General features: G+C 56.6%; 1 protein-coding gene across 4 annotated transcripts in view; it reads right to left on the bottom strand.

Moving 5' to 3' along the window:
* Gfrl (Glial cell line-derived neurotrophic family receptor-like) overlaps positions 1 to 11,083 on the bottom strand; it is a 168,083-nt gene extending 157,000 nt beyond the window's left edge. For all 4 annotated transcript variants that reach the window (XR_012993504.1, XM_076321820.1, XM_076321821.1 and 1 more), the window contains exon 1: positions 10,559 to 11,083. Coding sequence is in view for 3 of the 4 variants with exons in the window: in XM_076321820.1 (XP_076177935.1) it covers positions 10,559 to 10,895 (337 nt within the window). In the remaining variant the exon portion in view is untranslated. The remainder of the gene's footprint in view (positions 1 to 10,558) is intronic.
* Positions 11,084 to 15,801: the final 4,718 nt, after the last annotated feature.

Genomic DNA, 15,801 nt, shown 5'->3' with positions numbered 1-15,801 from the left:
GAAACCCGAGCGCTCTCGAGAGGAAGAGAGAAAGGCGAGCGAGTCGAGCCGAGCCGAGCCGGGCTAGCTCGGAATCGTTCGTTCGGGGTTGGGTCGAAGCTTCTCTCCTCTCTTCTCCTCTCCAAAGTCCCAGGAACAACAGTCGGATTAGCGGGTTAGGACGCAACCTCGACGCGAGTCGTGCCGCGACCCACCGCGACCCGGAACCTCTCCGCTCCTGCCAAAGAAAACAGTCTCGCGCGCCCCCGAACACCGACTTCCGGCTCGAGTCACGAGCCTCGATTCCACCACCGAGCGGAACTTTGGCAGATCGTTCTCCCGAGAGAAGCTCGATTCGGAAAACACCGTGGAAACTCTCGACGAAACTCGAGGTGCATCCTTCGTCGAGAAGAGCCGTGCGAAAAATTCGGGGACGAGCGTTCGAAAGAGCAGCCGTTCTCGGCGGGAGAGTTGCTCGCGGGAGGAAACGGGGCAGCGAGCGAGCGCGTATGCTTATTTAACGCGAGTCCCGGTGACTCGTCGCGGTGCAAAATTCAACGGAGCCCGAGAGAATCTTCCGAGAGAAGTTTTCGCCCGTGGAAAGTTCAAAGGGAGCCAACGAGCAACGGCGCGAGGCGATGCCGCTCGACCTTTCCTACGTCCTTCGCGCCTCGACGTTTTCTCGAGCAAAGGTGAGCAAATTCGTGGTCTCGCGAGCCCCGAGGTTTACCCCGATTTCCAGAACCGCCGCGTTACTCCCCGGGACACGCGAACCCGCGAAATCGTCCCTGAACGTAACGGACCGCGAAACCTCCGCCCGGACCTTTCTCCGTCGTTCTCGAACGCTTCGAGGAGGAGCGGGTTTTCGTCCGTTCGTCGCTCGAACGTAAACGCGGACACCGAAGAGGAATTTTCGAAACGATTCCTAATCGCTTTGCGTTCACTGGTCGAACGAACCCATTTATCCGGTACACCCGCCGGTGGTAGCGTCGCGAGTCGTTGCTCGCTGCGAAAGAAAACGATCCGTTAACGGTACGCGTGGCGGTGGTTCGCGTTGTCCGTCCCTCGGCTCGATCCGGGGGTCGATCGACCGGTCGATGCCCGCTCGATCCTGGATCGCCAAGGAAGCCGATAATATCCGGATGTTCCGGGAGGCTCTCGATTTTCCCGAAGCGGCGACGCTCACGGAATGCCTGGGTAAATAGAAATTCACCGAAAGCGGGAATGGCAGAGGCGGAGGGAGAGAGAGAGAGAGGAGAGAGAGAGAGAGAGAGAGAGAGAGAGAGAGAGAGAGAGAGAGAGAGAGAGAGAGAGGCAGAGGCAGGCCGTCGAAGGGGTCGGCTCGATCGATGCCCCGCGCGAACCCGAGGTCACGAGATTCCGTCGTTTCGTTTATAATTTCGCCGCGCCGCCCGCGCCCGGGGAAACGAATCGCGCGAAACACCGGGGACGGGGCGTTAGAGGGAAAGGAAAACGAGCGACTCGATGAAAATCGATAACCGTGGAGGCGGTTTTCGCTCCGCGGCCGGCGTTGACGGATGAGCATCTTCCGTGTACCGACACTCTTTGATCTCCGAACACCGATCGCGGCCTCTAACGACGTTTGCGAATATTCCCTCCGATTCCGCGGAGCCATCGACGTTGACGTATCATTCGTCCAAGAACTGCCACATTTTCCCCGCTCGCTTCCTCTTCGTCCGTTTGGTCTTTCGAGAATTCCTCGAGATCGGTAAAAAAAACGTGGCCTCCTTCCGCGAACCGCGAACGAGGAAGGCGTCGAGCGTATCGCCGTTGAGCGCGAAATTAACTCCGGTCGGTGTATACCCGTAATCTCGTCAAAACGAAGCTTCGGCTAATTGCGTCGGTGCGGGAATGTCTGGCGACGCGCCATGCCCGCGATACCACGGATTCGTCGAAACAAACTCGAAGGACTAATTCGGAGGGTGGCTTTTGCCCCGTCGCGAGGTACGGGGAAACGAGGAAACGGGGAAACGGGGAAACGGGGAAACGGGGACACGGTGCCCGGAGAGCTTAATTTTATTCCCATTCTGTCCGTTTCGTGCCGGTAATCCGTCGACGAGCCGCTATTTACGAGTCGGTCGGTGCAACCAAGGCCGTAAGGCCGCCGAATTGACCCGAGAACGACGCTAAGACGTTGTTACTCTCGTTGCTCGGCCGATCGAACGCGAGCGGATTCCCCGCGCTTCGCGTAATCCGCCTCAACGTCCGTCGCGTATTCCCGCCCGAAAATACTCGCCGCGGTTTCTCCGTTTCCTTTTAGCTACGCCGGGAACTTCAACGCGCGCAGAGAACGATTCGGTTGACCGTCGGAAGCTCGATTCTCCGAGCGAAATCGTCGTAGGAAAATTTCCCGACCGAGAGAACGACCGTTTCGAGATTCCACTTTTCCCGCAAATTCGCGGAAAACGAGAGGGCCGTAAATTTTCGTTCGAAAGCTCGACGCTGCGCCACGATCGGAGGAAACTGAACGCGGTCCCGAGCGCCGCGAGCATTTTGGGAATACGGTAATCCTATCGGCGATTATTCGCTGTTTCGCGGCGCACCTGAGACGTACGCTCGGAATCGGCGAATTTACGAGCGGGGCAAAGATTCGACCGATCGGTCGATAATCGGTGCCGTCGATTGAAATCGATCCGGTCCGGTCCGGTCGGTGCGCGCGATCGAAAACGCAAACTCGGGAAATCGAGGAAGGAAAAAAAAATGTCGGTGCGCGGTAACGCGCGACGAAACAATTATCGCCCGTACCGCGCCTCTCCGTTTTTGCGTCCAACGATCGTCGAGACAATGCCCCCGTCGTCGTCGACGTCGTCGTCGTCGTCGTTGTCGCCATCGCCGTCACCGCCGCGCTAACAAGAATTAATTAAAACGGAATAACTAAAAACCAGGAACCGCCGAATAATTGCGGTCCGCTTCGACCGTTTTTTTTTCTTCTTTTTTTTTACAGCGTTTTACGGTTAACGGGAAATACCCGACCGGTTCCGTGGCGCGTGTAACAAAAATACCGAAAAAGAGATATAAAATAAATGCGTAAATTCGCGCGGAATTTTCTCCGCTGGGCGAAAAAAAAAAAAAAATCACGAACCAGTGGCCACCCCGGGCCGAGGGGCTGGCTGGAAATATTAATAACCGGCCGTTGTAAATTTCGAGCGAACGCGGAAAAATATTCGGTTGGACGGAAAAGGGTACGAATCGAAAACGGCCGGTCGACGCTGAAAAAGCGATTCTTCGTCGAGAAAACCGATACGACGGTGTGCACCCTCCACGGAAAAGAGAGTACCGGTCGTTTCCCCGATTTTCGATTCGCTGGACGACCATGCGTTCGCGATTCTCCACGGTCGGTCTACCGTCGTAAAAATCGATCGAGAAACGGCTCCCTACGAGCCCTCGCGCCTCGATCGCGCGCCCTTGGTGAAACGCGAAAAACCGCGCGTAAACTCTGGGTCCTCGGTGGTCGTTCCCCGCGACGTCGCGAGTCGGTCGATCGCGAAACGACCCGCCGATTAGGCGTCCCTTTGCGAGTTGCACGCGATCCCGCGCGAGACGAAACCTCGAGGAAAGGGGCCTTCGACGATTCTACTCGGAACCGCGTGGAAAAATCCAACGTGCGGATCTCGAGAAACGTTGGAAACGTTCGTCGAGGAACGAGCAACGCGAAATGGTACAAACGTGCTCGAACGAGCCGGAGAAGAGTTCACTAACAATAAGTCGGTGTTTCCTCGATTCGTGGACCGTCTCGTCCAAGATCGAACTCGATCTCGTCGGAATCGGTGACGGGGTAGCATCGAGGGTACACGGGAACGGGGATCGGGGGTGCGGTTTCGGGTTGCAGGAATATAGGAGCGAACGGCACGAGAACGAGCAGCCGGCCAACCTCGCGCGATTAGATCTTTCGAGCGAGTCGAGCCGAAGGGTTCGGCGGGTGGTCGGCCCTTGCCGCGATAAGGCCTGCGAACGCGCTCGTTCGCGTCGAAGACCGCCAAGGCCGAGGGTGGCGTTCGTTCCGGACGTACCGTTCGCAAATTTTCCTGGAACACGATGGCGTTCCAAGGAACGCAAAGCCGAGACGATCTCGATTTCGTCACGAGGAATCGGGAAAAGTGTGGAGCTCGTTCGGCGCGGATCGTTTCGCTGGTAGTATTTCGACGACAGCCGAGACCGACGATCGGTTAATTAAATATACGCGGGCGTGTGTCGAGCCGGCGTACCGGTGTCGATAATTGCGATGCTGATTGCATTTCACAGAAGGCGGGCGTACGGCCGGCGAGCCAGAGACCCCGGAGCGAGCGAACGAACGACCACGCTCGATAAATCGCGTCAAAGGCCGAGGGATACGCGTGCCCTGTTTGCCGTGAATTTATTTAAAAATCGTCGGTAACCCGCGCCCACCCGCGCGCTTAAAGCCGACGGAATCGAAACCGAGCGGGCCGCGAACGCGATAATTGCTCCCTTTTAGCGGTACGCTGTTTCGTATTATTTCTCCGCTATTAATCTCTGCTAACCCAGAAACCCGATAACCTATATATCCGTTCGCCGATCAAAGGATTACCGTCCACGGCGGTAGATTACTTCGCCCCGATGTGCCGGAAAGATTCCCTTCCGGCCCCGCTACCGAAAACAAAGCAGCGGAACGCCCGCCGCTAATTTCTCCTCTCCGTTTCGATCGAAACTCCTGGAACGACCGCGCCGTACCGAACCCTCGTTTCTTCGTCGCGAACGAACCACGAGGAGGACCCCTCGATAAACGAGAGAACCGGTCGAGAAAATTTCCTCCGTCGGACGGTCCGCGCGTAGGGTCGAGAAACGAGTTCGCGAGGAGTCGTTTTATCGCGATTCGGCGCGAAAATCGTCCAGCCGTAGGAGCTACGATCGTTTCGGTCCTCGACGAGAAGGGTGCCAGCGAGTCAGCCTCGCGAACGATCGCTCGTTGACGCGGCGTTACGCGACGTTTCACGGTGCGTGTTTCACGAGCGTCGTGCCCGTAAAAAAAAAAAACTCGGTCCGGGTCTCTCGTTTGCGCGGTGGTACCGGGGAAAGTCGACTTCCAGGTAACATCGTCGCCGCCACCCTCGTATTTCTTATCCCTTAACGCGAGACCGGCCGCTCCGCTCCGCTCCGTTATTTCCGGCCGGTTTACGGCCAGCGAAACACCGAACGAGCGATCCTCGAATTTCGAGGGCCTCTCGGGAAACGACGGTTCCGAAGACCGTGCAACACCGATCCGGTTTCCTTTCGAAACTAATTTTACCGCGTCCGATCGGTGGTCCGCGCACCGTGCTCGTCGAACTCGCTTCTGCGCTTCGCGATCCCGACGTTTCGATATCGTTCCCGGGTCGAAGCAGTCCCGGCTCGAACGAAAATATACTCTGGCGAACAATTATCGACGCGACGGAAACGCGGACGAACCTGTTACCGCTTCCGCGCCGAACAGGGGAGCCCGGTCGATTTTTTTTTAGCGACGAACAAACGGGAGAGCGCAACGGAAACGACCATTTCAATTTTGCGCTCGTTCGAGCCGGAACGCGTATCGAATTCGGGGTAACGCGCGAGCCTTTTAAAGCGGACGCATCGATCTCGTTTCGAACTCGATCCCGACTTTCGCTAATCGAGGAACACCCTCGCGATCGAAGACGCACAAACGACTCGAAAACCGTCCAGGAGGAAACGTTTCGGGAGGATCCAGCTGTCCTCTCGATCGACGGGGAAAAAAGAAACACCCGGGTCGCGGAGAGAACGCGGGGAATCGATATCGAGGCACGAATATTCGTATCCGGAACGGACGCAACGCGTCCTCGGATACACGGGGATAAATAATATTGTTCTTGGAGCCGGATGAAATTTTTCGAACGTAATATTCCCCGGATGATCGATGGGAGTTACGGAACCGTTGGACCGTCCTTTGTATCTACCGCGGTTCCGTCGTAGAACTGTCGCGCGAGCGGGAAACTTCCGTCTCTCGATATTGGTTTCCTCGGAACGTTATTTACCCTTTTCTCCGGCGCTCTCGCGTCCGACGACTCCGTCGCTTCGTCCCTGAAACGAATCGATTTACGCGGGAACGAGAATAACGCGCGGACCGTGCGAGAGTTTCGAAATACGAACGATCCTCCGCTCCGTACCTAGCGGGAAAATTTATGCGCGCGGAAACGAGAGCGTCGCGCGGAGTGGCCGACCGTGGCCGCGGTTTTTCGAACGCGACCGACGAGCCTCGGACGCGATTCGGTTAATTTCCATTCCCGCTGATCACGCGCGCCGGTGACGCGAATTTCGTTAAAAAATTACCGCCGACCCGTGCACGGCCAAAGGAAAAATCTCGCCAATTGCGCCCAAGTTTCACCGTAGCGCTCCGATACGCGTCCGAGGACACCGTACGCGCTCGTTCTCTTTAACCGTACGCGTCGTTAACAAAAACCGACACTCTCGAACGTTCGTCGCGTCTACTCGAGTACATAAAAAAACCCAGAACCTTTGGTGCTCTTCGTCCAACGCGACGGAAGCTCGCGCGAACGCTCGAGGTGCGAAAAAGTGGGCGCGTGTATTCGCGCGTGACGTCGAAGAAACTGCTCGCGTGGAATGCGCCGTTCGTCGCTGGTTCACGCGAGTAACGTCGGCGCCGGTTGAAAGTCGATTCCTCGGTGCGCGCGAAACGTCGTCCTCGCGTGATTAACGATCGCGGAATTAATTTCGTGCCCCGACGGGAAATACTTTGGAGGATTAAGCGCGTCCGTCTCCGTTTTTCGCTCGAGAACCGTACGTAGGACGTACAGTACGTACAAAGCGCCGCCTCGAAACCAGTCCCGTGGTCTCTCAAGATCCCACGGTCGTTTAATCGAATCGTACCGAGGATAATTGGACCGTCCCGATTTCTCTCGCTCGGTCGAAGGAACCCCAGCAACGTTCCGCGAAATTTCCACGCTCGGTGCCATCGATCTTCGATGCGACCGTCCGGGACCGGAACCGACAAATGGACACGGATTACCGCGAGAAACGGTGCGAAGCGTATTTTCGGTACGGGACGAATACTATAGCGTCCTCGTCCTCGTTGTGATCGTGGTCGTTGTACTTACGGAGAGAAAACGTCGTCGAGATCGAGCAGCCGCGAACCGTTTCGACGATCGAGGTCGCGTCGGTAGGTCGAGTTCAAAGGGAACCGCGTATCGGGTCAAGGAGGCCCGAGGTTGCCGACCAATTAATTAGTCATTTCTTTGACGAGGATCCGCGTAATTCGAGGTGTTCCCTTTGCCGCGATACAAGTAGTAATAACGAGTCCTTCGAAAGGTTGGCGCAGCCAAGACGGGCGAATCGGTGGGCGGGAGAGAAACCAGGTCGAGTGAAACGAAATAAGAAAGCCGGGAACGGGAACGAGAACGACGACGACGACGAATCGACCTGTGGGTCAGAGGAGACGATAAACCTTGGACGATCGCGATCGACGCGACGAGCGATACGCGAACCGTCCGAGCGATTATTTAACGAACGTTTGTACGTCGCTCGTGGCAAAAGGGAACGCTCGAAAAACTCAAAGAATCGCCGAGCTCGACTCGACGGAGAGAACGCGCTCGGTTGCCTCTTTCCCGAGGTTCGAACCTCGACGAACGCGGGACCTTTAAAGCGGAACGAGCGCGCTCGCCGGTGCCGTAAAAACGAACCCGAGCCTGGAATTTATTTTCGATAACGAAATTTCCTTCGATAATTAATTACGAAAAACCACGGCCGGGTAAATCGAACCGTAACTCGATCGAATACCGCGTTACCGGAATCCTCTTTGAAATCTCGTCGTCTCGATCGATGGAAAGGAACGAACGAGATCCACGTACGATTCTCGATACGTCCCTTTCCGGTTGGTTCGCCGACACGGTTGCGTCCCACCGGCCGAGAACAAAACCGTACGCGTTTACTCTCGTTCTCCGCTGTTCTCTTTCTCTCGTTCTTTGCTCCTTTATCGCGCTCTTATTATATCGTTTTCAAGGCTAGGTTAATAACGCCGCGTAACCGTACCGTGCGCTTAATTTTACTTTCCGTCGCTCGATACCGTATTCTTTGTTTTTCCATTTTAACGGCCGCGATCTTGGCGTCTAATCGTCGAGGACGATTCGGAGGATTCGCAAGGTCGCAGTTTCGAAAGAATAGCTCCCTTCCGAGACGCGAGATCGCCGAGAATCTTTACCGCGCGGCGCAAAAACCGTGTACGTCCGTTTTACGGATTCATGGACTCTCCCGCAAATCGAACGGTTCGTGAAATTTACCGCCTCGATGCTCCCGCGAACTACGCTGCCCGGAACTAAATCCTTACCGGAATCGGCGTTATAAACGGCAACGGCAGGACCGATACGGCTCGCGAGAACGTAAATAGCGTTCTCCGATGCGTTCGATCTTCCGGGCGCGGATCGATCGATCACGGTGCACCGTAAATATCCATCGAGCTCGGATTCGAGCGATTCGACGGACAACGGTTCAACCGGCACGAAACTCGCGCGGGCGTCTCTTCGATCGGCGAGCCAAGATCCCGGGATACGAGCGCGGTCGCTCGGAAATGGAATACCTCGAATCGAAGCTGGTTGGATCATTTCCGAGGAGAATCGAACGATAAAGGAACGCGATGCTTCGAGACGCGGGTATCGTTCGACTCGTTGGTTTCTTACCCGTCTCGTAATTTCTGAGGACGCGAGACCCCGTTCGCGAGAACCTCCGCGAGATTTGAATCCCTCGCGTTGAAAAGAAGGCGAGCGCGCCTCGTTGACCCTCCGTGTACCGTGCCGGAGTCACCGGACTCCTCGTCTCGAGAGGCGCAACGCCCACGGCGAGGAAACCGTGCGTACGCGCCTCGCGAGGGAACGACCACTTCCGGATCGAGGGGAGGCGAACAGGGTCGAAGAAAAATCGTCCGCGAACGAATCGGGCCGCGTTCACGGTCGATCGTTCCGCGATGGAACGGGCGGGGCGGGGCGGGGCGAGGCGAGGGTTGGAACGTCGGGCGCGTATGCCAAAAAACATGGCAGTTCCCGCGAAAGGGGTAAACGTAGCGGGTCGCGTCGGCTCGAAGATACTTCGAATTTATTCGAAAGCAAGCTCGTTACGGTGCGGCTGGCAAAAAGTAGGTCGCGCGAAAACACCGAGGACGTTTAAAAGCGCCTCCACCGTGCGATTTAACGTCAATGGGCCACTTCTCTCGGTCTCCCCTCTTTTCTTTTTCTCCGCGGCGTGCGCGCCTCCTTTTTCTCCGAGCCGTCCTCCGGGTTCTCCCTTCCGCGTGTCTTTTCCGCATTTTTCCACCGTTTTTCCCTTCTCTCTTTTTCGTCCGACTCGCGACATTTAAGCCGGCCACCGCGGAGAAGAAGGACGGCCTGCGCGGCTCGAAGGGAGCGCGAGCTCTTGGAAAATCTTTCTCCGCTTTCGGAGAGGCCGCGAGCCCGCATCCGTACCCGCGCCGCGCCCGCACCCGCGTCTTTTTCCGAAGAAGGATTCCTTGGGCGACGCGCTGTCGCCTTCCGTTTCGCCACGGCTTCGTGCCTCGGCTTTTCACGGTTCGCCGTTTTCCACGGGCGCTCTTTACCGTTTTACCCTCGCCGAGACCTCCCCGCGTTCACGGATCGAAGAGTAAACGCGTCGCGGTTTCGAGACCGTGGCCGCGTTCGAAGGTTAATTCCGTTTACCGAATTTCGCCGAGAGAACGAGACCAGGTACGAAAGAAAGTAACCGAGTCGGTCGGTCGGTCCGCCCTCGACCTTCGCGCGGGACGGGGCGCGCGAAGGAGAGGCCGGAGGGATATAAAACGTCGACGAGGCCGATCGTCTTTCGTTATTAACGCTCCGCGAACACGTAGCCGATATTTCGCCACCGAGGAATTCCGTCGAGGTATAAACGACTTCCACCCCTGAAACTTACTCCCGAGCTATAGACGCGGTGGATAACCTTCGATCGCGGCCGACCTCGATCGAACTCGATTCCGCTCAAAGTCGAAACGACCGCGGTCGACGACGTCCACCCTCCCTTTGCCTAGCTCGAGCATCGTTCCCGATAACATTCGCCAGAAACGACACCGTCCGAACCTTTCGAGGCCCGAACGAGCCTCGATCGGGAGAGAGATCGAAACGCGGAAGAAGATTCGAGGGCGACTCGCGCCCTGGACACCGGGAAAACTCGTTTACCCGCCCGAATTAACCAGCGCCGATAAACCGTCCTTGTTGAATTAATAACCGATCCTAATTGAATTAATAATCCGCCCGTCCCTCCGTGGAAATTGTAACGGGTGGCCGGCCAGTGGCTGGCGAAACGCGCTCGCCGCTCCGCGTATCTAGCTACGCACGATTATCGCTCTCCGTCCAATCATCGATGTCCGTCGAAACGAGCGTCTTCGAAAGTTTACAGATGCATCGTAATTCCACCGTCGCAATTGTTTACGTCGGTCTCGCGCCCGCTCGAAAAGTTACGAACGAGCGTCGATCGCGATCTTCGCGGAAATTTCGAAGCTCCTCGAGGGGCGACGGACACCGTAATCGGTGAGCCAGCTCGCGAGTGGCGTAAGATCGTCCGTGGATAAATATCGGTGAATCGAACTCACCGCTTCTGCCTGTAGGCGTCGGCGCGGATGTAAATTTGCCGGTCGGCTCTGGAATCGGGAATATCAGGTCGCAGCACTCCCTCTCGGGAAATTCGCTGGCGCGAGCGCACCTTGAGCAGCACGAGAGCACCACGAGCGCCGCGGCGACGCTCGTCAGCAGCGTCGAGCGCGCTAGCAGCCTACCGAGTACACGTGGCATCACTCGTTCCATCGGATCATCGCGCACCATGAGTCCGATCCTGTTCAGCCTGCTAGGATCCCGGGGCTCTCGGAGGGCCGATCGGCCGACACCCGGACGACGACCACGACGACCAAATCCGTGGCGTCCGCGCGACATCCTCTCCTCGTCCGTCTCATCGCGCGCCACCGCCACCGCCGCCGTCGCCGTCGCCGTCGCCACTTTCTCCACCTTCGCTCGTCGTGATAGAGCTCGACGTCCACCGCCGACGATACGGTCCTCCTCCGTCGTACCTTTCGCGCGAGAGTCCACCGTCGTCGTCGTCGTCGTCGTCGTCGTCGTCGTCGTCGTCGTCGTCGTCGTCGTCGTCGTCGTCGTCGTCGTCGCAGCCGCCGCCGTGATCGTTGCCGTAGTCGTCCTCGTCGTCGAGGAGCGCGCGCGCACTACCCGAAACTCCGCGTCCGTTCACGCTTCTCCCGCGATCGCGATCGCGAACATCGCGAACGAGGAGATCGAGGGCCGATCTCAACCGAATCCCGAGCCGCCGAGCATCCTCTCCGCGGGCCAACTCGTATTCCTCTCCGCTCGGGAACGAATCCCCGAGGGATCTCACTCGCGCGAAGGGTGACCGGTTGGTGATTCGGGTTCGGGTTCGGGTTCGGGTTCGGTTTCGGGTTCGGCGGAGAGGGAGGACGGTATCGCGAACCCGTAGCGATCCACGCGTGGGATCGAGTCGGCGAATAACGGTCGCGGGCACTCGGTGCTGGTCTCCTCGTGTAGCGTCCCCGAGACGCTCACTTGGCGCGCGCGTGCTCGCCTACCGAGTCTACTACCGAGCCGAGCCGAGACCGCGTCGCCACGGTGTCGCGACGCCCAATGACGACGACACCGCATCGCGTACGAGCTACGGCCGCGCGCGCTACCCCCCTCCGTCCTTCTCCTAGCTCACCGACTCGACCACCCCCACCACTCGCCGACCCGCTCGCTGCTCCAGCCCCTACCCTCGATCCCGTGGAACCTCGCGCGCGACACCTTCTGCGCGAGCTTGCGTGCGCGTTAACGCGATACCTCGACGAGAGCGCACCCGTGAGCTCGCGAGATCGCGACCGAATTTTTACCCTACGGGAGTCCTCGCCAGCGCGGGACTTCTTTCCGATTTCGTTTTACACACGAATCGACCCTCGACGAGCGTAGCGGCGTTCCGCGCGCGTACTCGCGGCGGAGGGCCGGGTCGTTGCACCTTGCTACCACGTGTTCCGTGGGATCCGCGAGCTCGACCCCGGCCCGGTGTCGGTGTCGGTGTTCGTGGTTCCGTTGCCTGGCTCTGTCTCTCGGTCGAGCACGCAGTCGACCCGCCACGGCGGTTCGCGAAACCCCGGCGACGCTCGAACGGATCCGAGAGAACCCGAGCGGTCGAACACCCTCCTGGCCGACCCTCGTTCGTCGCGCGCGTCGTTCCTGGCCTCCTTTCGCTCGGTTCGTCGAGGTCGGTTACGCGGAAACACCCGCCACGACCCTCGACCCTTTCCCGAGGGTTCGTCGCACCGATACCCGCGAAGCTTCGTCGGCGCGGGTCGCGATCGCGCGAATCCGCGAACCGATCGGAAACGAATTGATCGCTCGGAGGGTGTCGGAGGGTAACTCCTAGCGAATCGAGAACCACGACCGTCGTTCTAACGGTCGTCGACGAACCAACGAATCGAAGGAACGTTCTTTCCAATTCCTGCTGCAATCGTGGCTTACCGTCGTCCGCTAACTCCGACGACGAGCCAAGATCTCTCCGTTTACCTTCGGTCGTCGGTGTTTCGTTCGGCCGCTGAGAAACGTCGCTTCACGTAAGAGAATCGTCTTTATCGAGCGTCTCGATGTTCGTTCGCTCGCTCGAACGCCATCTACCCGATGCGACCGATCTCGCGTTTTTCCGTATCTCGGGGCGAGAAAGACGCGCGGCGGTCTCGAAACGAGCGAGGTCCCTCCGGTCGAAACTCGAACTCGACGGAGGACCGCGATCGATCGACGGAGGACCGTGAAATTTTCATCGTTTCGCGACCGCCCCTGGCTCGAGTCCGTCGTCAATTATTCGTCGGTCTATCGCCGCTGCTTCTCGACGAGGTGGTTTCGACAACCGCGACGCGTTACGAGATCCTCCGTACTCGAGCGAGCGACGAATCGAGCAAGTAGCCGATCGCCGAACAGACGAAACGGAAAAGTTTCCGCGCGGCGCGGACGTTCCGCTCGACGGAGCGTCACGCCCGTTATCGTCGTCCACGGATCGAACGTTATCAATTAGGAAGCGCGACCCGGGGAAATTCACGGGGCGACGAACGATCGTAATGCGTCGCATAATGCCGCGGCAAACGGTATTATTAATTCCCATCGCGACGTTTCGAAAATCCGATATTCCGCCGTCGGCGAAAAACGCGTCCGCCGGCGCGTAATCGCGATTCGATTGGCCGCGTTAAATAGCGACTGCCTAATATTGACGCGCGATATTAAACGGGTGTTTATAGCCGCGCGGATCGTAATTGTTCGCGTCGGAGCCAACGACGATTGGACGCTGCCCAACCACCGACGATTCCTTTCGGAACGGAGTACGCGGGATCGCTACCCGAGATGTCGAAACGAACGAAAAGGAAAACGAAAGGAAAGCAAAAAAAAAGAAGAAAAGAAAAAGAAAAACGCGGGAAACGAACAAAGTCAAAGTTACGCGGCGCATTACGGCGACGCTAACGAGTCGGAGAAAGAAAATTGCTGGTCGGCCAGAAACGGTGAGACTTGATGGAACGAACCCGAGCTCGGTCGGACCGGAGTATATCCGGTGGTGGTGGAAGTTCCGGTGGACGGTCGAACGGGCTACGTCGGTTGCCGGAGAACTCGAGTCAGCAGTTACGCGAGTAATCGGACGAGGTTGTTCGCGAATACTGGATCGTCGAAGAAATCCTCGAGAATATAAACGAAAGCTCGTATTCCGACGTTAATTACCGCCTAGTCGCGGACGAGGATAACGAGACGCGAAAACGTACGTTTCTCTCGGTAGTCCGGATTCTCGGCAATCACCTAGATCGACGCCAATTCGTCGAAAGAATCGGTGAACGTTCGACGCGGAAAATTATTGCAAATTCGATCGAGTTTCTTCGTCGCGATCGGGACCGTTCTATCTTTCGATGCAACCCGAAACGAATTCGATTCTCCGTGTAAATTCGTTCGTGAAACTATTCCTGATCGTTTCTACCACCGAAAACGCAAACCGTAAAGATGTCCATCCGTGTCCACCGTAAGGAAGTCCGCACGTTTCTAGGAATTGGACGCGATCGTCGAGCGCGAGATTCGAAGCGTTTGCACGGTCGAAGATCCATCGGACCGGAAGTCTCTTACGGGGAAAAATGAAAACTCGTGAAATCGGTTACGGGCAACGAGCGTATCTCGAAGCGCGTTAGAAATCGGGTTCGAACGAGACGGAACGTATTCGGTGGTTGACCGCCGTGTCGGAGGACGAAACCGTCGAGAACCGAACGAGCGGGTAACTCGACGATAGTCAACGTCGGTCTGCGGTTACGGCGAGTAGAAGTGACAGGCAGTACCTGCATAATGACTCGACTGCAGCCGTGCAATGCGGCGCGCGAGCTCGCTACCCGATGCGCGATGCCAATTGGAAAGGTTGCTTGGTCGCGCGCGGCGATGCACGCGCCACCGATTCTCCAGTATCGCAACAATGTTACCGACCAATCGGAAACAAGCGATTCTCACGGTTTTCTTTCCGATCCGTAATTTCGCGGCTGACAACGACTATCCAGCTCCCGGCGATTTCGAGCTCCTCGCAACCCCGCTACCGTTTCCAACATCGAGCGTTAATTCCACTCCGCTGCGATCCTGTTATCTGGAACAGTGTAGGTAACGACCGTGTATGCACCGTGAGACCGAAATTCGACCGACACCGATACTCTCGACTATATTCCCGCTCGTACTCACCTCGATGCTGACGCAAATACGCCACCGCGACTATCGACCATCGGAGCGCGGTGACTCGCGATCGGTAACGGAGTCCTTCGTGACCCGCACCGACGAAAAAGATAGCTGTCCGGAGCAACTAATTTTTTCCATTTCCCGCTCACGGATCGAACGCAGTGACGGTGCCCGCCTCGTGCGAAAATCTGTACGACTGTGTACCGAATTACGCGCGAATGAAAAAATATATAAATTTATTTCATCGTTTGAATTCGATTACACTTCAGCGAGTACCTCGTCTTATCGTACCGAGTCCAGCTCCTCGGCTGTTCCGTGTGACTTTTTCGGGAAGGATGGAATGGACGGACCAAGATGCGAAATAACGTCGAACGCTAAAGTGTTATAAGTAAAACATATTAATCATATGCAAATATAAATGGTTTTACATGGTAGAACTACCAAATAAACGGTACAATATGAGGATGACCGTTGCGCGAAAAAGCGAGTAAACATTCATTGTCACCGCCGATTTTCATGCACCTGAGAGACGCCCAAAAATTCATCGAAATTCCACGTGTCCCGATTTAAAAAAGAAATAAAAAAAAAAAAAAAAAAAAATATATATATAAAAAAAAAACACAAGTTTTCGCACTCTAATGTAAAGTAAATCTACGCGCGTGTAAAATTTCTTCGAATATCAAATGTTCGCTCCCTCGATTACTCTCGCGCTGTCGAAATCGCACACCCGCGCACATACCACACACATACACACACATGCACGCTGCATACATACATACATACCTACATACGCACTTTGAAAACGCGATGATCGTCGTTCGTTGAGGAAAACGCTCGAACGAGTTGCGTATCTTAAACGCTACGCTCTTGATCGGTTTTCGCGCGTCGCGTTGCGAAGCGTCGAGCCCGATTCTAAAAATGTCTCCGAAATCTCGCTTCTTCGTTCCCGGATGCACGCTCGTTGAGCTCTCCGATCAGGATTTTTGGACAGCGGCGCGAGAACTCGCGGTTCGCGAATACTAAATTTAATAACACGACCTCGAGAACCAAGAGATTCCGAGTCGTTCCAAACGACGAGAAGAGTAGTCTCCTTTGTAAAAAG

This window comes from Ptiloglossa arizonensis, chromosome 10 (assembly GCF_051014685.1).
Source record: "Ptiloglossa arizonensis isolate GNS036 chromosome 10, iyPtiAriz1_principal, whole genome shotgun sequence".
Classification (NCBI taxonomy): domain Eukaryota; kingdom Metazoa; phylum Arthropoda; class Insecta; order Hymenoptera; family Colletidae; genus Ptiloglossa; species Ptiloglossa arizonensis.
The sequence above is the reverse complement of the archived record's forward strand: the minus strand, read 5'-3'. Positions and strand labels throughout refer to the sequence as shown.